General features: G+C 42.8%; 1 protein-coding gene across 1 annotated transcript in view; it reads right to left on the bottom strand.

Moving 5' to 3' along the window:
- The window catches only part of slc12a5a (solute carrier family 12 member 5a), a gene marked incomplete at both ends in the record, with an annotated part of 263,063 nt that overhangs the window by 149,302 nt on the left and 86,578 nt on the right, over nt 1-27,183 (bottom strand). The window contains 2 exons of the mRNA XM_080785760.1: nt 23,315-23,455; nt 25,372-25,469. Of these exons, the coding sequence (XP_080641886.1) occupies nt 23,315-23,455; nt 25,372-25,469 (239 nt within the window). The remainder of the gene's footprint in view (nt 1-23,314; nt 23,456-25,371; nt 25,470-27,183) is intronic.

The raw sequence follows: 27,183 nt of genomic DNA, 5'->3' as shown, positions 1-27,183 counted from the left end.
ATTGTAAAATGACTTATACTTATACTTGTCCCACTAGTCCCTTCCTAACATTTTTGTCTCGTTTTTATTTGTTGGCGAAATTGTCGATATATTTAGTCTTATAGTTTTGGTCATCATAGCTTATAGTGTTCATTTAGTTTCCGTCAGTAGAAAAAGGTACAGTCGACGAACATCTTTCATCTTAGTCGTATAGTCGACGGAAACAACACTGTCTGTGTGTGCCTCTGTGTCCCCATAGTGTGTGTGTGTACATGCCGACATGATGGGCGTGCATTCAAGTTGAAGGACACACATGCAGTTGACCCTGACGTATAATAGAGAGGCATTTCCATTTCATTCCATTTCCAAGGACGGGCATGGCCAGTAAAAAAAAGGTGATTGTTCTGATATGTCGGCCGTAATGCATTTCACCGAGCGAGGTGAGGGGAGAGCAGACCTTAACTGTCAGTCACGTCATTTACATCACAGATATAACGCCGTTTGTCCTGACTCGAATCACCTTATACCGCTGTGTTGTTTATTCAGAGAAACCAACTGGTGCGACAATGAAGCCTGAGTAATATAGGATTATTTAAAGATGGGATAGTGCTGTCCAGTTTTCCCATGTGTTTATGAGGTGACGGTATACTTCATTAAAGGCCCCTCGGTGTGGTTGTTATATGTGGAATGATGTGTCTTCCCTTTGTTTTTAGGGTTTTCTTCCTGGAGCCTGTATGGAACCTTGACAGTCAAATGTGCCAATGAAAAAACCTAACCCCTCCTCTTTATCCTAAATAACAACAGCTGTGGGTGCGGCTTCAGTTCAGGTATGGATCCCCACCACCCACCCACCAGGCAAAACCAGGCATACTTAAAGGTATATTCAGTGATTTCACTTAATTCAAATATCACTTATTTTTTTTGTTTTGTTGTGATAATCCTCTCTACTATAGACTGTGCTGACCATATAAGGAGTTCCTCCCTGTCCCCAGTTATAACCCCTGTTTTTGACTCTCTATCCTGATTGGACGAAAGGCTTTGGGTCCCAGCCAAAAACGAAATTTAAGGTTTTTTTTAGTGAAATCACTGAATATAACTTTAATGAACTGGTGTGCGTGCCCGCATCAGCAAACCCAGGGCAGCAGGAAAAAAAAAATAATAATAACAGAGTTTCGGCCCTTCATCCACGAAACCCACCTAAAAACTATTTATATACAGTTTGTCCCCTATATATAAAAACCTTAAACCCGAAGTGAAACTTTTCCATCTCCAATCTCCCTTGAAGGAACAATATTTGCACCTTTCAACTCGGTTGTTCTTTAACCCATTCTGACCGGGCACCCATTTTGGTGTTAGCATCATGTTATGCTTTACCTATTGAAAAATAGCAGATCTACAAGCTCATATCGCGCCACCGAGTGGCGCGATACGAGCTTGTAGGTCTGCTATTTTTGAAAAATTCGAAGAACGACTGACATTTTTAGAATCTGATCTCAGGTCAGAATGGGTTCATCAGACCAGTGTGTGTCCCGTGGAAACCTCGTATGAATCTGATCTCAGGTCAGAATGGGTTAATCAAAGATCAACACCAGGGGATCCAACAGGTTAGCCCTGTGGGAGCAATGCAGAGAACAAACCCTCATCCATCTCTGTCACCATCGACTCCACCACTATATGCTAATGACTCGATCGCACCACAGTGTGCCTGTTGTTGTCTGAGGCGATGTAAATCCGAGCCTGTCTCAACTCTCTCTCTCTCTCTCTCTCTCTGCGGTTGTGTGTGCCCTTCAGCATGTCTTCAGCACAGGGACTTTCATCATCACAGGCTTCTCTCCGAGATCTTTGTAAAAAAAAAAAAAAAAAGTTTCCTTTTTTTGGATAATCAATCCTGATGATGTGGATGATTTATTTAACGAGACTATAGTTCAGTGCAGGCAAACAGAGCTTTTTCCTGATCAAATTAAGTTATTTCTGTAAAAAAAAAAAGGAGAGAGAGAGAGAGAGAGAGAGAGAGAGCTGATGAATTAAATTTGGTTCTATTTTTATGGCGTGGTGTGGAAGAAGAATATACTGACAAGGCCTGACAAACCCTAGAACAGTAGGGTTAGTAATCTCTGTCTGTATAGGCTACTGTATATCTGTGTCTCTGTCCCCTGCACACAGGGAGACTAATGCCTCTTTTATAGACGGCGACCATCTCCACATAAAACGTCAAAGTCCTGTTGCGTTCTCATTTCTATTGACCCTTTACACGAGAACGCACACTTTATGAAAACGCTATAATGTCGCTATAGGTGGCGGTAACGGGCTGCCAAATAGACCAGTCACCCACGCTACGCACAAGAAGAAGAGCCAGCTCCCCCCCTTTCATGCAACAAGCAGCCCAGAGCATAAATGCAGAGTACGCCACGGATGGTTATGTATATACATTAGGCTACATAAACGAAGGCTTGTTCAGGAACTCCATTATATCATACTAGAATTTCGTGCGCGCTACGCGCGCACTCATCCCAGAGCGACTTTGCCACGCACTATGGGAAGAAATAAATGGCGGGAGTTGACTCCACATGTAGTAACGAATGGGTTATTGGAAATGTACCATTGTTTTGTCCTGAATATTTCCACAGCCTAAGTACTAAAGGATTGTGACTGTGGGACAGACATACAGTCTGACATACAATAGGCTACACGTGTGCACAGTGAATAAACAATGACCTATATGCCCAGAGTTCTTAAATTAACATAGTTGGATTTTAACAGAAAGACAATGCCATAAATCAGTCAAAGTAAGTGACAGACTCAACAGTAGCACACAGCATGCAAGGCAGCGATGCATGCATGCAAACATGTTTGTCCAGCTGAGATTTAGTGTCTCCATCTCTCTGTGGAAGAGGTTGCACATGACCTGTACGGCCACACTGAGGCGCTCCAACACAAACACAGACACAAAACAACACCACGCTGTTTGTCCAGTTGACCCAAATCAACACCAATACCTAGCCTGTTTGTCCAAAACACAGTATCTGCTGGCCACGTGTCTACTTCGCCACAACCTAATGTTAGTAACAAATGTAGGGGAGAGCCGCCAAGGTTGTAACGCTTCACGGTTGTAACATGGACGTTATATCTTGATTGGTCAACGCCACCATGACGCCATCGCGTCAGTATGTGTACAGCAACGTACTCTACGTGGCCAGGAGTTTGAAGTTTGAAGTGTTTACCTTCAAAATGCGTCTAATTTTACACCTGGAGTATATGTGTGGTACAATTTTTGTCTTTGGTGTTGGTGAATAAAAATCCACATGGATGTGTTCATGCTTATGTTCTTCATTAGTTTGCATCGTGTTTAGACGGAATTCACGTTCATTCTGGTCTGTAAGCAACTGCAAAGAAAACTTGCAAAAGCGGGTCATTTGTAACATGTGTTACAAATGGTCCGCTTCCATTCAATGCCATTATATGTAATATTTACATATTTGACATATTGGCCAATATTATATGTTCTGAAATGGTATTGTATCGTGTAGTGTATTCTGAAATTAGTTTAGGGTTGTATAACGTTGTACAACTCAATCAATCAAACGTTTGTTTAATCAATGTATTGCCCCATTGAAAAAAAAGAAATGGCCAAACTGGTACTGGTACACCCGATACTATTTAATATTTCCCTTATGTTTGATACATTTTCTTATCACATCCATGGTATGAAAACAATGCTAAGGAGTTGCTTCAATGAAATGTAATTGCTTTAAGCTGAGAACGATATGTTTAATGGTGTTTTTTAGCGTTGTTACATTTATCATGCATGCCGTTACAATTGATCCGATATGCGCAGCAAATGTAACACTGAAACAGCGTCCACGTTCGGTTGAATAACTCCCGACCTGTTTTATCAAAAAAATAACTTGAAGTGGTTTATGGTAGCTGACATGTGTAGGTCCGTTGCCTGAAAATATTACATGTGTAGCTAAACGGATCTCTGAGTAAAAGAATGAAACGTGCAAAATGTTACATCCTTGGCGGCTCTCCCCTATTAGTTTACTCACAGCACAGCACCGTCACTCCTGTCAGTTATTTCGTCCTAATAACTTGAAGTGGTTTATGGTAGCTGACATGTGTAGGTCCGTTGCCTGGAAATATGACATGTGTAGCTAAAGGGATCTCTGAGTAAAAAAATGGAACGTGCAAAATATGTTCTAAATTTGTATTGTATTGTGTAGTGTATTCTAAAATTAGTTTAGGGTTGTATAACGTTGTACAACTCAATCAATCAAACGTTTGTTTAATCAATGTATTGCCCCATTGAAAAAAAAGAAATGGCCAAACTGGTACACCCGATGCTATTTAATATTTCCCTTATGTTTGATACATTATCTTATCACATCCATGGTATGAAAACAATGCTAAGGAGTTGCTTCAATGAAATGTAATAGCTTTAAGCTGAAAACGATATGTTTAATGGTGTTTTTTAGCGTTGTTACATTTATCATGCATGCCGTTACAATTATTCCGATATGCGCAGCAAATGTAACACTGAAACAGCGTCCACGTTCGGTTTAATAACTCCCGAGCTGTTGTGTGTATTGCGTGGTTAAAAGGCCGTGTGTTTGTGTTGTAAACAACTCATGTTATGTCTGCGCACACTGTATGTTGCTATGGCTGCTGACGTTAGCATGTGTGCTATCAGGCAAAAGCTGAGATAGATATGCAACTACTACTGGGGAAAATGCCATACAAAACACAACACCTAATTTCGGAATGTTATTGTGACCTATTGAGCACAATCAGACCATCATGATTTGCTTGCTGGACCTATAATTAATTTATTAGCATTAAATGTCCACTCGCCCATCCAAAAGAAAAGCAAGATGGCTGCGACAGATTGTGAGCGCGACGGACTACGGAGGCCAGGAGGAACAGAGCTGGTGACGTAAGAGGCAGGCAGTGTTGCCAGGTTTGCGAATTGTAAGCGAGTTGCAGTGTATGCAAGTAGCGTGGTTAAATTCCTTGTTTCTCGGCGTGTTGTGGCACCCGTTTATCTGCTGGCTCGATCGTGATTTTCATAAAAGTAATATTTGCAGAGTAACTAAGAAACTTGAACGGCTAAAAAATAGGCTATGTCAGTTCGGGGAGGGTGGCGAATTTATTTTGCATATAGAGATGTGTGGTGAAAGTGTGGTTCGGTCGGAGATAGAGCATGAAGAATGAGTATGGGTACACCTTTTCACTTGTATAGTAGATAATGGCTCTGCATAACTGTAATAAACATATGCGCTTTGAGCGAACGTGAGCCACGATGTCAGAAGTTTTACGGATTCACCGTTTTGCCTGTTTTACACGGAGAAGGGATAAAACGGCGTTCTCAAAGATTTCCACCCTGGGAGGTGCATGGTTTCACCTTCACTTTGAGTTTTCACCTGCTCTCGTCTATAAAGGGACACCAGCAAACGATAGATACTTTATCGTGCCGTTTTCCATGAACACCATTCTCGTGTAAAGACCACCTAAATTCAAAACCATACAGCTCAGCTCAGGCGTCTGCTATACACCAATTACAGCTCAGCTGCACACTGCTAAGCCTATCACAGCTCAGATCAAGCTCCTATACGTCCTTACATAGAGAATATTCAGTCACTATAAGAACAATTTTTATATTTTATAGCCCATCTGTGTGAGATACCCGTTAAGCGTTATCAAGAATGACAGCACACGCTATGAGATATATATATAGCAATTAAAGAGAAGAGTCAGAAGACAGTGCTCTGCTTCAAGAAATTATATCAGTCAAAACCCGCCATTACACATTTTTTCAACATTACTATTTCACACCATTCGTCGCTCCCCAGCCTTGTGGCGGTGCTGTAATTAAATACATGTTCAGTTCCCGTTAACTTCTATAGAAGTGGTGTAGGTCCTTAGGGGACACAGTATGTGTAATATTATACATTAGCACTCGGGTGTTGCCGTTACTGTATAGGTGCCCCTGCCATCAGCACTTTGGTGTTACAGAACTGCTGCCGCTGCACAAAGCCAGGAGGTCATATCCTAATAACAGGTACCTTTAGACAATTGTTTTTTAACCCATTCTGAACGGGAACCCATTTTGGTGTTAGCATCATGTCATGCTTTAGCTATTGAAAAATAGCAGATCTACAAGCTCGTAGCGCGCCACCGAGTGGCGCGCTACGAGCTTGTAGGTCTGCTATTTTTGAAAAATCGAAGAACGACTGACATTTTTAGAATCTGATCTCAGGTCAGAATGGGTTTAATCAGACCAGTGTGTGTCCAGTGGAAACCTCGTATGAATCTGATCTCAGGTCAGAATGTGTTACATTTCTTCGTAGTTTGTTGTGCACCCACAGTGGACGCAACACCTTGACGAGAGATATCCCAGAATGAATAGTCCGTTTCAAGGTGGGCTCTGCACACAACGCACACGTGTGGAATATGTTAGAAACAATGTTACTGGACATGTTTTTTTCCTTTCTTTAACTGTACTGTATATATACACCGGTATGATGATATATATGATGATAAGTGTATTTTTGTATGTCTTTAAATGTTTTGATGAATTGAAAATGGAGGACCCTTAATGTAAACAAAGTCTCAAGGTGCCCTGCACACAGAGCGCGTTTCTCCGATTTCTTTGCGGCGTTTCTCCATCGGGTTTTCCGAAAAACAATTGTGCAACCACCAGCTTTTTAGTGCTTTTTCTGGTTATATAGCGGAATATTCGCTTCAGCGATTCACTATGGGAGCGCTCCCTCTGAGCGCGAGACACAGAATAATTATTAATAAACTCACATTCTACTAGTCGAATGGGCCTTTGCGACATGCCGTATTCCGTCACCTCCCCGGGTATAACCGGCGAAATACGCGCATGCGCACTAATTCGATTTTCTTCTGCTCGTGAGACACAAGCTTTCATATCACTGAGATCCTTTTTCCGATATTGGTTAAATAAAACAATTAATCTCAATAAGGACGGGTCTGCAATTCGACCTGTACCGCGAGGTTCCTTTATCGGTGATCTCACCTCGGTGATATAAGCTCACGAATTTAAGACTTCTATCGCTAAGTAAGTACTCGCTGTGTAAGCTAAAACTGCTTAGCCTGTTAGCTGCTGTATAAGCCTTTGTTAAGCATAGCCTTTGTTAGCTAGTTAGCCCCGCTGTGAAAGCGATAGCTTCTAGCCTGTTAGCTGCTGTATAAGCCTAGCCTTTGTTATCTAGTTAGCCCCGCTGTATAAGCGATAGCTTCTAGCCTTTTTGTTCGGGTTGCTGTATAAGCCATACACTGTCTCGTGCTGCACAAGCCGTGTCGTTTATCTCCGTTGCTGTACCTATTAGCCGCTAGTGTACTCTTAAGGTAACCACAGCAGCATGGCTGAACGGAGTTGTTCTAGAGCTTCAGCCCGCCGCTATCAAGGCGACAAGTACCCGATGCAACAAAAGACATGTAAGAACCGCTCTTGCGGCAACTCCATGTCCGGATGGGACCAGCACAACTTGTGCGCCTACTGTCTGGGCCTCGACCACGCAGAAGAGGCCCTAGATTTTCCGGATAAATGACTTAAGTGCGCGAACATGGACAAACACAACCTTTGGCGCCGTTTGACCCGTGTTCGGAAGTTATACGAGTCCCCCGAGCGCGACAACGACGCTGAATCGCTGAAGCGAATATTCCGCTATATAACTGGAGGTTACGCAGTAACCGTGGTTATATTAGGGATATGAGTGAAGCGATTCACCAAGATACCCTTCTAGCTTGTTACGGCAGAAGGAAAATGTTCACCGAATTAGTGCGCATGCGCGTATTTCGCCGGTTATACCCGGGGAGGTGACGGAATACGGCATGTCGCAAAGGCCCATTCGACTAGTAGAATGTGAGTTTATTAATAATTATTCTGTGTCTCGCGCTCAGAGGGAGCGCTCCCATAGTGAATCGCTTCACTCATATCCCTAATATAACCACGGTTACTGCGTAACCTCCAGTTTCATCCTCGTAGCAGTTTTTGTATTGACCTGTACTTTCGTTGAAGTATACCCATTCTACATACTGTGTGAATACAAATTTCAATCAATCAATCGATCAATCGATATTTACAAGCGACTTTAGAGAAAAAAACAAGCCCAAAGTCGCCTATAATAAGTGGAAATAGCTGACTTTATAACATGGGGAGCTTTGAAGTGGAAAAGGAATCGCATGCATAAAGTACGGCATATTATTAGAACACCGTGACGGTTAACAAAAGACATCATTTCCATCAAAAAGACGGAAAGATTCTAGTTTGAAAGAAATATCTGTGACTTTTCAGAGTGTGTGTGTGTGTGTGCGTGTGCGTGCATGCGTGTGTGGGGGGGGGGGGGGGTCTCATTGTTGTCTGGTGGGTTTTGTGGTCATCCTCACACAAACCTTTTAGCAGAAAACCATTTTTGGAGCGCCGGGAAAGTATGATAATGATGGCCGATTTACAAATGAAATGATTCCAAAAAGCTCATGTGTGTGAATGCTATATACGCAACGTCTTCACTGTATACGGCAACAAAAGCATGTCGACGGCTGCAACCCCCCCCCCCCCCCCCCCCGAGCAATACAGGAAGGTAACATAACCAAAGTGGCCAACATAACCCCTCTTCGGATCGGAAAAAAGAAATGACATCTTTTCCCTGCCAGCCAGCTCCCTCACCACACAATGGAGGAGCACAATGGAAGCAGACCCCAGTGTGTCGTCGGCCCAGCCTCCGCTCATGAGGGATACGTTATACAATACACACTCAACAACAAACAGGCAGCTTTTCATCTGTACTGTACAGTACAGTACAGTACAGTACAGTACAGTACACCACCAGTGGTGGAAAAAGTACTCTCAGTTTTTTTTTAACTCAAGTAAAAGTATACGAATACTGCAATGTATAGACATTTTACTCTGTTGCAACTTGCAAGTATAAAAGTCCGGTATTTACAAATACACTCAAGCAAAAGTAATGGTATCAAAATGTACTTATTTAGGGCCTGGGTTATAGGGTTAGAACAATGACGTCGAAAGAATATATAATATTCAAAGATTTGTGCCCCATTTTTTACGATTTTTCAAAAATAGCAGACCTATGAGCTTGTAGATCTAGAGATCTATTTTTCAATAGCTAAAGTATAACATAATGCTTAGTTAAAACACCAAAAGGGGTAAAAACATACAAAAGCGACACATTGTGAGCTTGTAGATCGGCTATTTTCAAACGGTCGAAATGTATATAGGGCTGAAGTGGTTGACACGTACACAGTGTGTTTTGTAATAATAATCAAAATCTACAAAGTAACCCAGTATACTGTACATTTTCAAATAAGTAGTAGTGGAGTACAAGGTACAATATTTGCGTCTGAGATGCAGTGGAGCAGATAAGTATAAAAGTATACAGAAAAGTGGAAATACTCAAGTAAAGGAAAAAAGTAAACACACCTCAAAATTGTACCTAAAGGACCACTTCACCACTTTTCAACCTATCTTCATATAATAGGTCCTCACTAATAATCTTGAAGAAATGGCGCAATTCTTTCCTACTCTGTCTGTGTCTCATATAGGAGGGCTATGTGGGGCAGTTCAGAAACCGTCTTCCAGTGACATCATCGATGGGGAATACATTAAGCTAATAAAAACTGCAGGCTTTCTAGTCCCGAAAAGTTGCAATGCGATAATGAAAATCTAAATTTTTGTAAAGAAACCTTGTTTAAAAAAAAAAATCTGCCTAATGATGATGTCACTGGAAGACGGTTTCTAAACTGCCCACAGCCCTCCTACTATGAGACACAGAGAAAATCGTGGCATTTTATCATGATTATTAGTGAGGACCTATTATATGAAGATAGGTTGAAAAGTGGTGAAGTGGTTCTTTTAAGTATACAGCACAGTTCGGTAGGCCTATTATGTTAAAGTTTACACCACTCTATACCGCAAACCCTGGTCACACAAGATGTACTGTACAGACATACTGTAGATACAAGAGTGCATCATACAGTATGTCATCATGGGATGCTCAAACAATGACACATCTCCCATCATCTCATTCCGGGGCCAATCGGAATTCGCGTCCTCACACCTTCGTCTTCAATGTTTGTGTTTACACAAACAAACGCTCAAAAGCTGGACATAGGAGGGGGCTATATAGGGCCCCTCGTATAGGACACGATCAACAGGGCTATAATAAAGTCTGGAAGCCCCGAATAAATGCTCCCTATTAACGAGATGACATTGAAGAACGGGCATGACAGATGCACTTCTACACTGCCCTGAGCACGTGTTGCGTCAATTTGAAACCGATGCTAGTGCAGCAACAGGGTCCAAAAAGATGTTTACCGCACGTCTCCACGCCTTTCTGTCCGGGACTCAATTGGCATTTCATTTTGTTCATTTGTGTGTGAACTAGGATTCCAGCGATCACAGACGCCGCTATGCTGTGATGGAGAGAGTGTGTAGAGAGGGAAGAGGAGAGGAGAGAGAGAGAGCAGGAGGAGTGAGAGAGAGCGCAAAAATGAGCTCCCTGTGTAATGGTAATGGGCTGGTAGCCAGCGGTGGCGATGATTTCCCCCGAGACCCCGGGCCGGCCAGCCAGCCTGCACGCACGCACACAGAGAGAACATTCTGCACGCGCACAGCCACAGGTATAAAGCCAGTATGCCACCACTACTGAGGTATAGAGGAACTAAGGAAAGGAACAGCTGCCCACACTGCGGCCCCCTGGGAAGTGTAGTCGACCTGCACCGAATGGATGGTTCAGGTGTGCTACTCACACAACAACAGCTGCCATATGATAGGAACCTACTTCAGCGGGACATATTCAGTATGGGCCAGCTGCCCTGCTGCCACCCACCAGGAGCCTCTCACCAGAGTATATAGCACAGGCCTAATGACGCTCTCCTTGCACCTGGTGGTGCGTCCCCTCCTCAACGCTGATTGAGTGGGGCTTGTCCTTGCAAACGATGTCCAATCAGAATCACTATAGAGCAGCAGATATCGATAATTGAGAGGGGCGCGGCTATAGGCCCTCCAATGATTGTATATACGGATGTGATTTTGAGTTATTTTATTTGTTTTTAGATGAAGGTTAGACGACAATGGAATAAGCCCTGTGCTTCAGCCTATATTCCTTTTTTCCGTCATTGAATTTGGATTGTGTGTGTGTGTGAGTAGATTGCACATGGGCCTATACCGAAAAAGTCTGGAATTCAAAATGTACTTAATCACGTATACTTTGAAGAATAAACAGAAGTTGTTTGATAAGATATGGGGAAAGTTTATTCAATATATTACGGTTAATGACTTATCTTATTTAATGGTGGAAATTGTCTAATTGTATTCTCTGCAGCTGTTTAGTCTTGTTTGTTGTTTGACTGTTGTTACCATTCAAGTGCCATTATTATTATTATGAATGTACGTACTGTATGTTATTGTTTTGTTTTTTGTTTGTTTTTCATTTTAAGTAATTGTATTGTCTGTATTATGTATTGTTTTGTTGTATTGTCTGTTTGTCAAAAAAAAATGCAATAAATATATTGTTAAAAAAAAATGTACTTGAGTACAAAGTACAAACTTTTTGGCATCAAAATGTAGCCTACTATTCAGGCCTGAGTTCATTCAAGTCGAAAAAAAAAAAAAAAGTTTTCTAAATCATGACAATTTTGTACATTTTAACGCTTTTTCAAAAATAGCAGACCTCCAAGCTCGGATAGCGTGCCACTCGGTGGCGCGCTATACGAGCTGAGATGAGTGTTAATCTTTTTTCATTTGCTGCATTTGCTGCTTTCTTTCGTTTTAGGGATTTTAGCAGTTTTTGACAGGGGGGCGGGGGCATTCGAGCATGGGGCTAAATATGTATTTTTTAACACAATTTTATGGTGATTAATTTTTTTATGGTTTACTATAGTCCTAATAAACGCCAAGAAATTACATCTGGCCACAAAAGATCACAGGATCTATTGAATGTGACAAACTTACATATTGAGCCTATAAGCCTTCCCCCCAGTAGGCTACCTTCACATTCAGTAGATCCTGTGATCTTCTGTGGCCAGATGTAATTTCCTGACGTTTATTAGGACTATAGTAAACCATAAAAAAATTAATCACCATAAAATTGTTAAAAAATACATATTTAGCCCCATGCTCGAATGCCCCCGCCCCCCTGTCAAAAACTGCTAAAATCCCTAAAACGAAAGAAAGCAGCAAATGAAAGAAAATTAAAGGTAGAGTAAGTGATTTCACTTAATTCAAATATCACTTATTTTTTTGTTTTGTTGTGATAATCCTCTCTACTATAGAGTGTGCTGACCATATAAGGAGTTCGTCCCTGTCCCCAGTTAACCCCTGGGGGTCAAAAAACCTTAGGTTTCGTTTTTGACTCTCTATCCTGATTGGACGAAGGCTTAGGTCCCACAGCCAAAAAACGAAACCCAAGGTTTTTTTGAGTGAAATCACTGAATATACCTTTAAAAGCTTGTACAAGCTTGTACATGCATGTCTATTTTCAAATAGGGGCTGAAGTGGTTATATGTTTTGTATAAATTGTAATAAGAATAACCATCTAAAACAAACTAAAAAACAAACTAAAAATGTTCACAACAATTGCAGTGGAGTGAAATTAGTAAAGTAGGCCTACAATATGAGATGTAGTGGAGACTGTGGAGTAGAAGGAAAAGCACTGAAAATTGGAAATACTCAAGTAAAGTAAGTAAATGTACATAGATACTGTACACCACTGTACTCCCTCCCCTCCTGCGGCTGCATACCTACTCTCATATCTTGCCCTCCTCCTGACCCCCCCCCCCGCCCCCCCCCAAACTCATCAACGCCCCATTTCTCCCTTTTTTTTAATCCTCCCCAAGGCCTCTTATTTATTGAATATTTCATTATTTCCTGATCTTTTCCCTCCTTTTCTCCTGGTTTTCTGTGCTGTTCTCATTATACCTTCCTTCCTCCCACCCACGGACTGCGTGTGAACTCGCTGAGAGCAGCAGCGGTTATATAGCAATTTCTCTCCCCGCTAAGATATGAATCTTGATAAGACACGAGTTAAAGAAGAAGAAAGGCACGGTGGTAAAGTACGTTCATCCCCTTAGCTGCATAAATAAATATGAAAGAAAACAAATGAGAGCAAGGAGTTATGGGGGAATTATCTATATTTGGGTCTTTTTTGGGAGGTTTGTATTAACTGTCTTATTTAGGCCTGACCTCAAAATTAAAAAAGAAAAAAATCTTCTAAATCCTCCAGTTTTTCACGATTATTCAAAAATAGCAGACCTATACAAGCTCGTAGCGCGCCACTCGGTGAGCGCTATGAGCTTGTAGATCTGCTATTTTTCAATAGCTTAAATTATAACATAATGTTTCAAACACCAAAAGGGGTCCCCGCCCCAAAATGGGTTAGACTAAGAACAAATCACACCCGCGTGAAGTGAGGGGCGCTCTTATCATCGTATACATCATCATCATGACGTAAAATAGACACTTTGTTCGGACACTATGACATAAAATTCTCCATTTGTTGTCAACGGGAGATTTAATGTTTGTTTACGTTTGTGGACGGTAACCAAAAGCTGGATGTATAGGAGGGGCTAGTGTCCCTCAACAAAATCACACCTGTGTGAAGTGAGGGGCGCTCTTATCATCATACATCATCTCATACTGGCCAATCAGAATACCTGTTGCCTGTGATTGGTTATAGCTGATTTGCTCGTTTACATACATTTTCCCTTCAATGTCAATGGCGTTTAACGCTTTGATGTTTAATTTTCGTCATATTTAGCGGAATCTTGACCTAATTTTCCCCTTTCATTGTCATGGCAAATCTTGAGACGTGTTGGGACAAAAGCTGTGGGAGGGGCTCGCAAAATACACTTACAGTAAACGTACAATAAGCCCTTAACCCATTTTGACCTGAGATCAGATTCTAAAAATGTCTTCTACATCCTGACAGTTTTCTGAAAAAGCCATGTTTCCGTGTCAGTCGTCCTTCGATTTTTCAAAAATAGCAGACCTAGAAGCTTGTAGCGCGCCACTCGGTGGCGCGCTATGAGCTTGTAGATCTGCTATTTTTCAATAGCTAAAGCATAACATGGTGCCAACACCAAAAGGGGTGCCCGCCCAAAATGGGTTAATCTAATTTTGAAGGGGGCCCTGAGACCATAAAACAATTATAAACACACTTGTAATATCAAACAAAAAATGACAAAACACAAAATCCCAGTATTATACTCCAAGCAGTGCACAAAGATATATCAGTGATAGCATACAGCAAATGTTACGTTATTATAAATAATTATAGTTATTATGTATGTACAGTATAGAGGTAATTATATTTATCACCTATAGTTATACTGCAGAATTAATTATAATGGTGTAATAATTATGGACATGTACAAATGATTGCATAATAGAGGAGAGGAGAGGAGAGGAGAGGAGAGGAGAGATTTTTGTGAGCTTCCAAAGTCGAAAAAGTACTCAAAATGTTTTATTTCCTTAAAAGTACCAAGACTGCAATGAAGAAACTCTCTCTCTCTCTCTCTCTCTCTCTCTCTATCTCAAGGGAAAGTCCAAAGTTGTGAGCTTGTAGTAGACGTGCTATTTTCAGTACTTTTTGGGTCCCGGGCAAAAACGTTTAATCTCTCTTTTGGGTCTCGACCTGAAAAGTTTGGCAACCACATATAGATAGAGGACACAACAAGGCCTGTGGTTATAATGAGTCCAGGCCATGTTCCTCGTGTAGGCATGTGTCTGTGGAGCTTCATTAACACGGAGGCATAACCTCGAAACCACAAAGCGGAATCAGAAGTATATAAGACGAATCCAGAAACGGGTCTCATGGTCGCAGCTTACGTAATTTCCTGTAGGCGGACTCGACGTATAATATAGCTGCGGGGTTTAAACCCATTCTGACCTGAGATCAGATTCATACGAGGTTTCCACTGGACACACACACTGGTCTGATGAACCCATTCTGACCTGAGATCAGATTCTAAAAAATGTCAGTCGTTCTTCGATTTTTCAAAAAATAGCAGACCTATACAAGCTCATAGCGCGCCACTCGGTGGCGCGCTACGAGCTTGTAGATCTGCTATTTTTCAATAGCTAAAGCATAACATGATGCCGACACCAAAAGGGGTTCCCGTTCAGAATTTGAGGCAGACTATAACATCAGTCACTCTACCCGTTCACTGTAGTAGAAGAGATGCGCCTCATGGTGAGGGTTTTTAAACCCCGCAGCTACGTCGAGTCCGCCTACAGGAAATACGTAAAGCTGCGACCATGAGACCCGTTTTTTAAAATTCGTCTAATACTCAAAATAAGTTCCCTGCACGATCGCTTCTGATTCTTCATTGTCGACTATATACAGTTACCATCCGCTCCCGAACCGGATCATAAAACCCGAAATGGAACACTGCCCAGGCCGGACCACGGAGGAGAGAGAGACAGCTAGGTGTGAGTGTGGAGGAGGAGGAGGAGGAGGAGGAGGAGGAGGGAGGACAGGGAGTGCCGGAGAGGGTTGGGGCTTGTAATGCCATCACCACCACGCTCCGCTGGCCAAACAGCAGCTGATAGGGCAAATGTGTTTCTGCTCAGGTGTAGCTGAATTATTAAATAGACACAGCAGAGAGAGGAGAAGGAGAGAGAGAGAGGCTGGCCAACATCAGCCTGGCTGTGCCTCAACTGGTCCACTGTGGGTTATTATAGGCAGTCACAGACCATGTGGGGTCAAGGGTTAATAGCGTGTTTCTGTGTGTGCGTGCGTGTCTGTATTCTACACTGAAGCCTTTGTGTTTCTGTGTGTGTACGACGTTGCGTGCGTGCGTGCTTGTGTCCATCAGTTAACCCATTTTGGGCGCAAACCCTTTTTTTTGGTATTAGCATTATGTCATGCTTTAGCTATTGAAAAATAGCAGATCTACAAGCTCATAGCGCGCCACCGAGTGGCGCGCTACGAGCTTGTAGATCTGCAATTCTTTGAAAAATTGAAGATCTACAAGCTCATCCCTGAGGGGGTTCCAGGTGGTCCCCATGAAGCTAAATGATGGAGAGTTGGTATAACCAAAATGGACCCTTATATTTAACTCTTGAAACCAGAGTCAAATTATTGATAAATAATAATATTTTGCATTATTTCATTTACAAGAAGTCTACGCTATTACAGAATGTAGAAGAATTGTTATTTTTGATAGTTTGCCTGTATATACCAACATCCTACACAGCATGGAATTGTGGACAGAATTGTATCCAACGATTGCAACATATTCTTGAGTCTTGAGTCTGCGAGAGGCTTCATACTGTACATCCCGTCAAACGGTGGTCCGTGGCTCAAACGCTGAATAAATAATGATATGAAAAGGGTTGAAAACCACTACTCTATACCTCCAAATAGCCAGTACTATATACAGTATACTGCACTGTATATGTATTACTAGAATATTCTAGGCTAAAAGACTTCACCAAGTCTCTACAGTATGTACTGTGTCTATTCATCCGTCACATTTGCACAGCTACAGTAAGTGAGGTGACGCGTGGAGTCTCCAGTCTGTATAGGGTTGCCGACGTAGTATTAAGAGCTTCGGGATCCTTTTACTTCACTACACAATTCTTTTGAAAACTTTAGTCAGTAGTAGTAATAAAAATCACACCTGTGTGAACTGAGTGGTGCAATCCCCCCCCCCCCCACCTCTCTCTCTCTCTCTCTCTCTCTCATTAGCAGGCAACAGAGCAGGCTGCAGCACTATCTATCTCTCTCTCTGTTTCTGGCGCCCCCTACTGGTACTAATAAGTCATATACTCGTGCTCAGATACACTCAGGTGTAGGTATACGCACGGACATTGCTGGTTGTATAGGAGTGGTTGCACCACTCAAAAATAGCCAAAGAATAGTGTAAGCTCAAAAAGGATAGAGAGCCTTGTTCTTGCAATGCATTGTGCGCTTATAGATAGATCTGAATATTCGTTTTAAATACATTTCAAAATGGCCCGTTCATTTTCATATTCTACTCTTACTTTAGCCCTTTAAGTTATATTCGGATGCCAAAACCTTTACCCTTTTGGTGTTTTAAACATTATGTTATAATTTAGCTGTTGAAAAATAGCAGATCTACAAGCTCATAGCGCGCCACCGAGTGGCGCGCTACGAGCTTGTAGGTCTGTAGGAGCTTGTAGGTCTGCGAGTTTGTAGGTCTGCGCAAATCTTTGAATATATATTCTTTCAAAGTGAATGTTTTTAACTCGGGTCTAAATGGGTTAAATACATTTTGAAATGGCACCGTTCATTTTCATATTCTATACTTTTACTTTAGCACTTTAAGTTATATTCGGATGCCAAACCCTTTGTACTGTTAATCGAGACAAATTGTGAATATACAATCGAACTTTTACTTGTAATTTCTATAGTGTGGTATTATTGCTACTTTTACTTGAGTCAGTCAAAGTCTGGTGACTTGGCTGTGGACAATATCCCATTTTGACCTGGGAACGCATTCTGCAAATGTCTTCTAAATCCTGACTGTTTCCTTGAAAAAGCTATGTTTTTTCTATGTCAGTCGTTCTCAAACACTTTCATGTCACTTTTCACATTTCTTCAAAAATAGCAGACCTATACAAGCTCGTAGCGCGCCACTCGGTGGCTATTTTTCAATAGCTAAAGCAAAACATGACGCTAACAGGTCCACCGTGAACTCAGTCAACTGCACGCCCGTACATGGCAGCAACACACCGCCTGTGGATGGTCATTAATCAACGTAACAACCTTCAGGTGGGCTCTGATGAGCATACTGATGAGGTCCACCCGTCTCGCGTGAGAGTGCACAATCACACGTGTGTGAGTGCGACTGTGCATGTACATGTGTGGCGCACGCGCACACACACACACACACACACACACACACACACACACACACACACACACACACACGTGTGATTGAGGAGACGCTATAAAACACAATGGCCTGGAAGAGAAACAACATTAGCACAAGGGAACATTAAAGGCATAAAATGCAGGGGAGGGTAGAGTACTTACTGGGCATGTTATCCAAATGGAAACTATACTTCATAGTGCCACTCGAGTCCGAGTAAAAAGTACATACTGTATTTACAAATACAAGAAATATTTTTGGAGTCCATATTGGAATAAATCAGGCGTTTAGAAAAGTGCGCGACTAAAATGGAAAAATACCAGCTGGAAGATAAGAAGAAAAGAGGACCCCCAATCACTTTATTTCTTTTCTTTCGGGCCATCCTAATTAATTGATTGCCTGGGGTCTGGTGTGTGTGCTCTTTGCATGTCATTCTGTATGGGCCCCATGGTGAACGCATAGCTTCGGGATAGGGTTCCATTTTGGCTCATTATCATTTAATGATACTGGCCCACTCTTCATTTAATAAAGAGGTCCAGAATCAGCTGTCTGTTCCCCGGTGTGAATGACAAAATGAAAAAGTGACTCGAATGGAAATGACTTGAATGAAAGTACGATGATTGAATGTCTCGAAAATGAGTTTTTTTTAAAGTGCTATACAAAAAGCAAGCCCAATGGTTCAAATGGAAGTATTATATAGGACTGTCTGTTAATGTTAAAAGAAGAAGAAAGAAACTACAAATACAAAACATACTATTATATATTATACCAGTAAGACGCGCAAACGCGGGAAGCGAACGCAGCTGAGACCCTGCAGATCATGTCTGTCTGTCTGTGTGTCTGTCCCGCTGTTACTGTATATGTGGACCTGGCCCCTTTTGTGCCCATATATGGAGCTGAGTGATTGCTGATGCAACACACTCCATATTTGGATAGCGGGACAGACACACAGACAGACACACACACAGACAGACACACAGACAGACATGATCTGCTAGGTCTCATAGTAAGTGCTCACTGCGTTCGCAACAACCGAATTCACTGTATTCACACGATATTCACTTTTTTGGGGGAAATTCAAGAATTGTGGTTTTGTGCGGAAAAAGAATAATATAATATCAACATTGCATTAAACTAAAAGTCCCAAAACAAAACACTGAATAATTGCCTTGTCTCGAGGTGTAAAACCTGTAAAAGTCAGCGTCTATCCTTTTTCCTCGTGTCATTAATCATCACTGCGGAGTAAAAAAAAAGAGAAGAAAGCCCCCAGTGAGGGGAACGGTTTTTTAACGTGTGACTGCTCTCATCATAACCTGCATGACCTCTGCACCGTTCACCCATGTGACAGGCACGGGCTGACAGAATCTATAATCTTGGGCTTTCACACACTTCTCTGACTGCCAGCCCTGCCACACGCTCAGTGAACTGACGAAGAAGGACAACGGAAAGAGACAGATGTGGGGGGGGGGGAGACATGCAGACAGAGAGAGAGAGAGAGAGACGGTTTGGCAGAGACAGAGATGGAGACAGAGATGGTCTCGGCGCTGCAGTAAAGTGAGAGAGTTGAGAAATAACCCATTTTGGGCGAGAACCCGGCCTTTTGGTGTTATGCTTTAGCTATTGAAAAATAGCAGATCTACAAGCTCGTAGCGCGCCACCGAGTGGCGCGCTACGAGCTTGTATAGATCTGCTATTTTTGAAAAAGTCGAAAAACGACTGACACATAGAAACTTAGCTTTTTCAGAAAACCGTCAGGACGTCGTATAGAAGACATTTCTTTTAGAATCTGATCTCAGGTCAGAATGGGATAAGGCAGTGGAGAGGAGGTGAGAGGAGACAAGGAGAGGGGCGGGGCAGCGAGACGGAGATCGACTACTGCGGTAAAGTGAGGAAAGAAACAAGGGAGACAGAGAGTGAGAGAGAGAGAGAGAGAGAGAGAGAGAGAGAGATCTGGAGGGGAGAGAGGAGAAGGGGGGGGGTCGCTGTCAGGGCGATAAAATGCCACAGGCTGCCTTAATGAAAAGCCCTCTCTTGGTGATGGTGGAGATTGGCTGTGGAATGGCCCGCTGATTGGGAGAAGCAGCTGCTTGCTGTAGCGTGGCAGAATAATTAAAGCATTCGACGGAAGGAAGGGTGCCGGGGAGACACTTGGAAATTAGACCTGCTCGAAGAGGGTTCGGTGAGACGAGACGGCCGCCGCGCAACGCACGCACGCGACGCGCGCGCACACGCACACACCTGATGGCTCGACCATGCCTGGCTGGGACAGCAGGGTATATGCTGGGATCATGGGAGAACGCTTCTATAGCATTCTATTCTATTCTATTCTTTTCTGGTCTATTTTGGTCTATTCTGTTCCGTTCTGGCTTTTGTTCCCGTCTAAGCCAGAGCCTATAGAGTAAGACAGAGTTCTGACAACTTCGGTTCACTTCATGCGGGGCCAGTCCAATGGCGGCTCTTCTACACAGACTGGCGAATTGGCGAATAGTGACAAAGGCCTGAACCCGGAAGTTGACGATAATATGCACTGGAGTCAATATTGGGCTGTATTTTTTTGCGTGTCTTAAGTACCAGGTCTTATTACTTATAATTTAAGACCTGGAGGTGTGGTCAATGCTCTTTGGGCACTCAGAATAGCCCAATGGCATTGATCACGCCCTCCAGGAATAAGACCTGGTCCTACTTACAGACACGCAAAATACAGCCCTATAGGTTTTAACAGTGACGAAACGAGTTTCATGAACAACGTTGACCGGGGCTGTTTTCTGCCCCCCCTCAATGTCGTAACTCTGTCTTATACTCTATGGCTCTGGTCTTATAACTATCCTTTTCAATGAATATGTGAATAGTAAAGTATAAAGTCGTCAGATAACTCACGAATAGATTTAACCAATAGTTGTTATATAGAACGAGAATTACAAGTGTGCATATAATATATTTTTTATCATTAAACGGACGTCACCTCTCTGACATCTCAACACTTTAAATATAGGTGCCTATAAGCGAGCAAAGATGGATTTAAGCTAAGAACCAAGATCGTGACATCCACCTAAGGGCCGATTCATACTCCTATTTTAACGCTGTTTCGGCGCTGTAGTGCCGAAATGATTTCGGCTCGTCAGAAATTTTCAGTAGCACCGAAGAGCCGACTTTAGGACGGTACCCGCCCCCCCCCCCCCCCCCCCCGAACCTCAAATGACATCAAATTGTAGGCTCTACAGCGCCGAACCGACTTTTATTCGGCTCTAAAATAGGAGTATGAATCGGCCCTAAGGACTTCATACCCGCTCGCCTCAAGAGACCCCCATATCCATCCCTTATACGACTAAGCTAAGGTCGGCATCTCTCTGCATTATCCCAGGCCAGATCGGCCCTTGACTTATAGGGCTCGGTTACAATCTGACTGAACTAAATCCGCAAGCTATACGTATCTTTATGTTTAGTTATGATTTCTTTCTTTCTTTCAAACAAGCGGTATACAACAAGGAGAGGAGTCATCGTCGAAGAAGAGGTTATGAGTCAAAACCTTTCACTTTTTCCTCCCCCCGTCAGGCATCTCCTGATTGGACATGCATTGGAGACAGGTGCGGGGGGCCAAAGCTCACACAAGAAGCTGTCAGCCGTGTAGACTAGAGCAGCCCAATCAATATACAGTATACTTCTTTTGAGCACTGTGGCTCTGATAACCGTATATACCCTCATGTATACACAATGATGAACCTCACACAATGCCGACGGGGGGAGTTTTCCCAACTAAAGTGCAGTCTTAATAATATACTCCTATACGCCGGCGCTCCAAACCTTTCTATAACTATAACAAACTGACGTCATTCCAAGCTTCAGAAGAACGTTTCCTAGCCTCGATACCCAGGCTTTCATTTCGTCTGCGCGAAAAATGAAAGCCTGGAGGAACGCATTGGCTGCCTTGGTCTAGAAGTGGGAGTCAACGCTTCCGGGTGGGCGTCGCTCCAAATGATGTGTCGTAGCGCTTCACCAGGTGGGAGAGGAGTGGCCAGGGCTGACGGACAGATCGGTGAGATCCAATCAGGGCGTGCGCAAATCTCAGCCGCGACCCACCCCTATAGACCAGAAACTTAACACGTTAGCTCAGGCTAAACGTTTCCTAACGCAGAACCTCATGCACCACCTCCAGAACTCTCGGGAAGCCTTTCCGGACTCGGAAAAAAGCTTCGGAAACTCGGACGTCGGATTGGGTTCAGAGGTAGTATTTATTGGCCTACCATCTGCAAGACTTACATCATCGTCATCTGTTCTTATACATCCGGAGATGTATACAGTATAAGAACGCACCTGCCACATGGAGACTCAATCTATAGGGAACCCATTGGGGCAGAAAATAATAAATAAATAATAATAAATAAAATAATAAATACATTTTGAAAATTTGCCTCTGGGTGGAGAGACGGGATGTCGGCCTCGTTCACTATACCAAGGTTATTGTAGTTTAAAACCCCGTTCATGACGGGAACCCCTTTTGGCGTTTTTAAAGTCATTATGTTATACTTTATTGAAAAATAGATCTACAAGCTCATAGCGCGGCACAGAGTGCTGCACTATATGAGCCTGCACCTGATGAGTACCCTGCACCCTGATTTATTCGTCAAGTGCAGGATTGAAAAGGGCAGAAAAAACTAAAAAAACAACACTAAAACTAATAAAAACTAAACTAAAACAAAGCTAGTCATCAGAAATAAACTAAAACCGACCTTAAACCGCCCTCTTCCGGTGGTGCTCCTTTTTTTGTTTTCATTCCTAATAACAACAACAACAACAACAACGTCTTCGACAACTGAACCCGTTGGCTTTGCGGCGCTACGAACCGTTTGCGAGCAGTAAGCACACCCCTTTGTACAGGGTTCGAAGACTTCTAATGAAAGGCGCATATTCTATTCTAACCACTATGCTATAAGGGCGGCCTGCACAATGACACGATTCTTTTTAATCACAGATTAATAATTAATAATCACAGACGAATCACCATTCATAACTATATGCCCGAAATATGACCGTCTTCTCTGGCATGAAGGGAGAGATTCTCTTACCGCATAAATATAAATTCTCTCTCTCTCTCTCTCTGAATGATGGAGAGCTGGTAACCAAATGGACCCTTATTAGAGCTTTAACCTTTGAGCGTGTAAAACGACGGCTCCATTTTGTTTAATTTCAAGCTCGCAAGAGTAACATTTCTGTTAAACCTCTGGCATGCAGAATAATTGTTATTTTGATTGAACGCATGTTGTCTCTCCTATTGTATAGTAATGGCACCACATCAACACGGCATGGAATTGTGCACGTACAAAATATTAAGTCCTTTGAAGTCCGAGAGAGGCTATAAATCTCATCAAACGTTGGCTTATCCGTGGCTCAAATGCCAAATAAATAATGGACCTTGATATGAAACCTCTACACCGCTACACACGCGCTATTAGCATCGTACCTTGACGCTAGGTTTCTTGCGCGTGGACTCGGCCTCGTTGTTCTCCGCCTCTTCGTGCTCCTTGCTGCCCTCGGACACGTTGGAGTAGTTGGCCAGGCTGCTGAGCAGGGACGACACCATGGGACTGGTGTCCATCTCCTCCTACACACACACACACACACACACAAACACACGCAGCGCAAAAACAACTGGTCAACAACTGGTGTATACGACAACAAAAAAGAACACTAGTATATGGACCACTTCACCACTTTTCAACTATATCTTCATTGGCCCTCACTAATTATTCTTCTTGTTATTGCTCCTCATTAATAAAGTACCACCATTCTTTTCTACTCACACCTTTACAAAGGGTGTGATACATCTTGCCCCAATGCATTTCCAATGGGAGTCACATGGTTTGACGCAACGTTTGTGTTGTATGAGGGGGAGGGGGGGGGGGGGGGGGGCAGTCGAAACACAGCCGCAAAGCCGTACAACAGCTTGTAGTCCAAAATGTTGTATCAAACCATGTGACTTCTGGACTTTTACTTGTAGCAAAGTATTTCTACATTGCAGTATTGATTTGAAATGTAGGAGTCGAGGCATTTCATTTAGTTTAGACTCCGTTTATTTATTTTTGTATGTATGTATAGAAAGGGCTTAAGAAGTCAACTTTACAGTCATCTTTGGACCCCAGTGGTGGTGCCCGACCCACAGGTTGAGAACCACTGCACTGGAGTTAAGCAAGTATGGCATGCTGCTTGCTATATGGTATATGACTGTACGCTTATGCACCGTCACTGTGACGAGACCACGTGAGGGGCAATTAGTTACTTTGTTATTCCTTCTTCTTTGTCGTAGCCAAGAAGTCCTTTGATGAGGACAGAGCGTAAACACAACTGCTCTGGGCTAAGGTAAATGGCAAAGTCCTTTGCTGTATAGCAGTATTAGATTGCTTGTATTCGCCCGAAGATAACCCTTTGCCCTTCACACACTCATTACCCTCATTAATCGATGTCAGAAACCCCCTTTCAATCACTGAATTGTGTGTGTGAATTGTGCGTGTGTGTGTGTGTGTGTGTGTGTGTGTGTGTGTGTGTGTGTGTGTGTGTTTGTGTGTGCAACTGTGCATGCGTGGGTGCGTGCATGCGTGCGTGTGTGTGATTGTATGTATGTGTGTTACATGAATCTATCAGAAAAAGCTGTATCATCACACAGGTAAGGTGTGATGATGTGCGTGCATGCGTGCGTGCGTGCGTGCGTGCGTGCGTGCGTGCTTGCATGCGTGCGTGGGTGCGTGCGTGCGTGCTTGTGTGCGTGCGTGCGTGCGTGCCATAACGCTTCTTCTTGGTGTAATGCAGGTTACACAAAGGACACTCTCTGGGTTATGGGGGTCCACGGGCCTAACGCAACTGGGGGTCTTTGAACTATAGAAACGTCTGAGGAACATGTTCTATAAAGGTCTCAGAAGCTTGCGCTGTACCTCAAACAAGGCCATGTGCTTGAGGAACAATGTTCTAGAATGGTCTCAGAAGCTGCACTACTGTACCTCAAACAAGGCCATGTGGTCGAGGAACAATGTTCTAGAATGGTCTCAGAAGCTGCACTACTGTACCTCAAACAAGGCCATGTGCTCGAGGAACAATGTTCTATAATGGTCTCAGAAGCTGCACTACTGTACCTCAAACAAGGCCATGTGCTCTAGGAACAATGTTCTATAATGGTCTCAGAAGCTGCACTACTGTACCTCAAACAAGGCCATGTGGTCGAGGAACAATGTTCTATAATGGTCTCAGAAGCTGCACTACTGTACCTCAAACAAGGCCATGTGCTCTAGGAACAATGTTCTATAATGGTCTCAGAAGCTGCACTACTGTACCTCAAACAAGGCCATGTGGTCGAGGAACAATGTTCTATAATGGTCTCAGAAGCTGCACTACTGTACCTCAAACAAGGCCATGTGCTCTAGGAACAATGTTCTATAATGGTCTCAGAAGCTGCACTACTGTACCTCAAACAAGGCCATGTGCTTGAGGAACATGTTCTATATAATGGTGTCAGAAGCTGCACTGTACCTCAAACAAGGCCATGTGCTTGCCATCATACTGCTGGCTCTTCTCAGCAGCGTCACTGCTGTTGATGAAGGGGCTGCTCTCCTTGGGGTTATTGTCACCTGGAGGACAGAGAGAGAGAGAGAGAGAGAGAGAGAGAGAGAGAGAGAGAGAGAGAACATTGATCAGTATTGATCCCTGAAATTCATCCTTAGGGAAGAGACTTTGGTCTTGAATAGGTGCGGGATGTCAGATTTATTTTTGCCAACTGATATCAACCGATACTGCTATATATGCAGGCTTCCCCCACCAAAACTAGGGTTAACCCATTTAGGCCTGACGTCAAAGATCTTCTAAATTCTCCAGTTTTCTGAAATAAATATTTTCACGAGTTAAATTACAGCTAAGCTCTTTAAGCGCCACCTGGCGGGGCACCAGTTTAGGCTCTGAGTGCCCATTATAAAGTAAGGAAGAATTTGTAATTCTATTATGCATGTAATGTGCATGTCATCACCTGTACACCTGATTAGAGGAATTTTCAAAATATGGATTTTGAAAACCGTGGCCTCGTTACGTCCTTGGCATCCATTACAAAGACGGCAATAAGACATCTTGTCGTCCCTGGCACTTAAAAATTTCCAACTTTTTGATTGATTGACATCTTTATTGTCAAAAGGATTAAAAACCTTTTGTGTATGTGAGAAGTGGTTTAAAGTCATTTTCACCCTATATTAAAATAATTAGATCAGTGTTAAAACAGTGTGAATGCTTGAATTATGCCATTTATTTAGGTTAGGCATAACAGCACATGTATAGGACTGTGCCTGTCATCGGACTTCAATCTATTCGTCTGTGTATTGAATTCATTTTGACCTTTGAAGCCAATAGCGATGGCTATCGTCCATTGACTCGACCGATCGTTATCTTTGACGGTTTAGACAGATTTCACATTATTGTCAAGTCATATTTTGACAATGTGAACGTCACGGTTTGAGTCGAGACTGTGTACGAGGACCTACAAGTGCAAGATGAGAGGCGGAGGCAGCTCGGTTTAAAATTAAAGTATTTATTTTTCCACCAACCAAGAGGAGCATATAGGCAGCAGTCAAAGTCCAGGTATAAAGGCAAGAGTCAAAACACAGCTGAGCAGTACAGAACACGAGGATTACTACTTGCAACACGAACAATAGAACGTGTATTTTATTTGTCAAAATCTGTGCATAAATAAAATATACATTTCCCCTCAAAATATCATAGTTTTTACCGACGTCGCTCATGTGGAAGAGTGTGTATTGAAACGATTTACTAGTAGAGAGACATTGACAATCGCATCCCTCCCAGGGCCAGCATGCAGCGGCGACAACAACAACCCCATAGCCTGAAGTGACGGTCGATCGGCCTGGCTCGGCCAATAGATTTCAAGGTATACGTCGTCAACGTGAACGATTGAACGACTTTGACCAATCCGGTTCACTGACATGAGCAAAAATAGTTCCTGTCACCACAGAGAACTGCATGAAAACAAACAAGGGTATATATATAAATAGACAAGACTAACTAGACACAGGTGAACTCGACAGACAAATCAACACTGGGATAGGCTGAGGGGACTAGTAAAGACCTATACCTTGCTATTGTTCAATATGCTAAAGCATAACATAATGCCCATTTTGCGCGGGAACCCGTTTTGGTGTTCGCATCATGTTGTGCTTTGGCTATTGAAAAATAGCAGATCTACAAGCTCATAGCGCGCCACCGAGTGGCGCGCTACGAGCTTGTAGGTCTGCTATTTTTGAAAGATCGAGATCAGAATCTGATCTCAGGTCAGAATGGGTT

This window comes from Protomyctophum bolini (genome assembly GCF_963924005.1).
Source record: "Protomyctophum bolini genome assembly, chromosome: 2".
Lineage (NCBI taxonomy): Eukaryota > Metazoa > Chordata > Actinopteri > Myctophiformes > Myctophidae > Protomyctophum > Protomyctophum bolini.
This window is presented reverse-complemented; position numbering and strand designations above follow the sequence as displayed.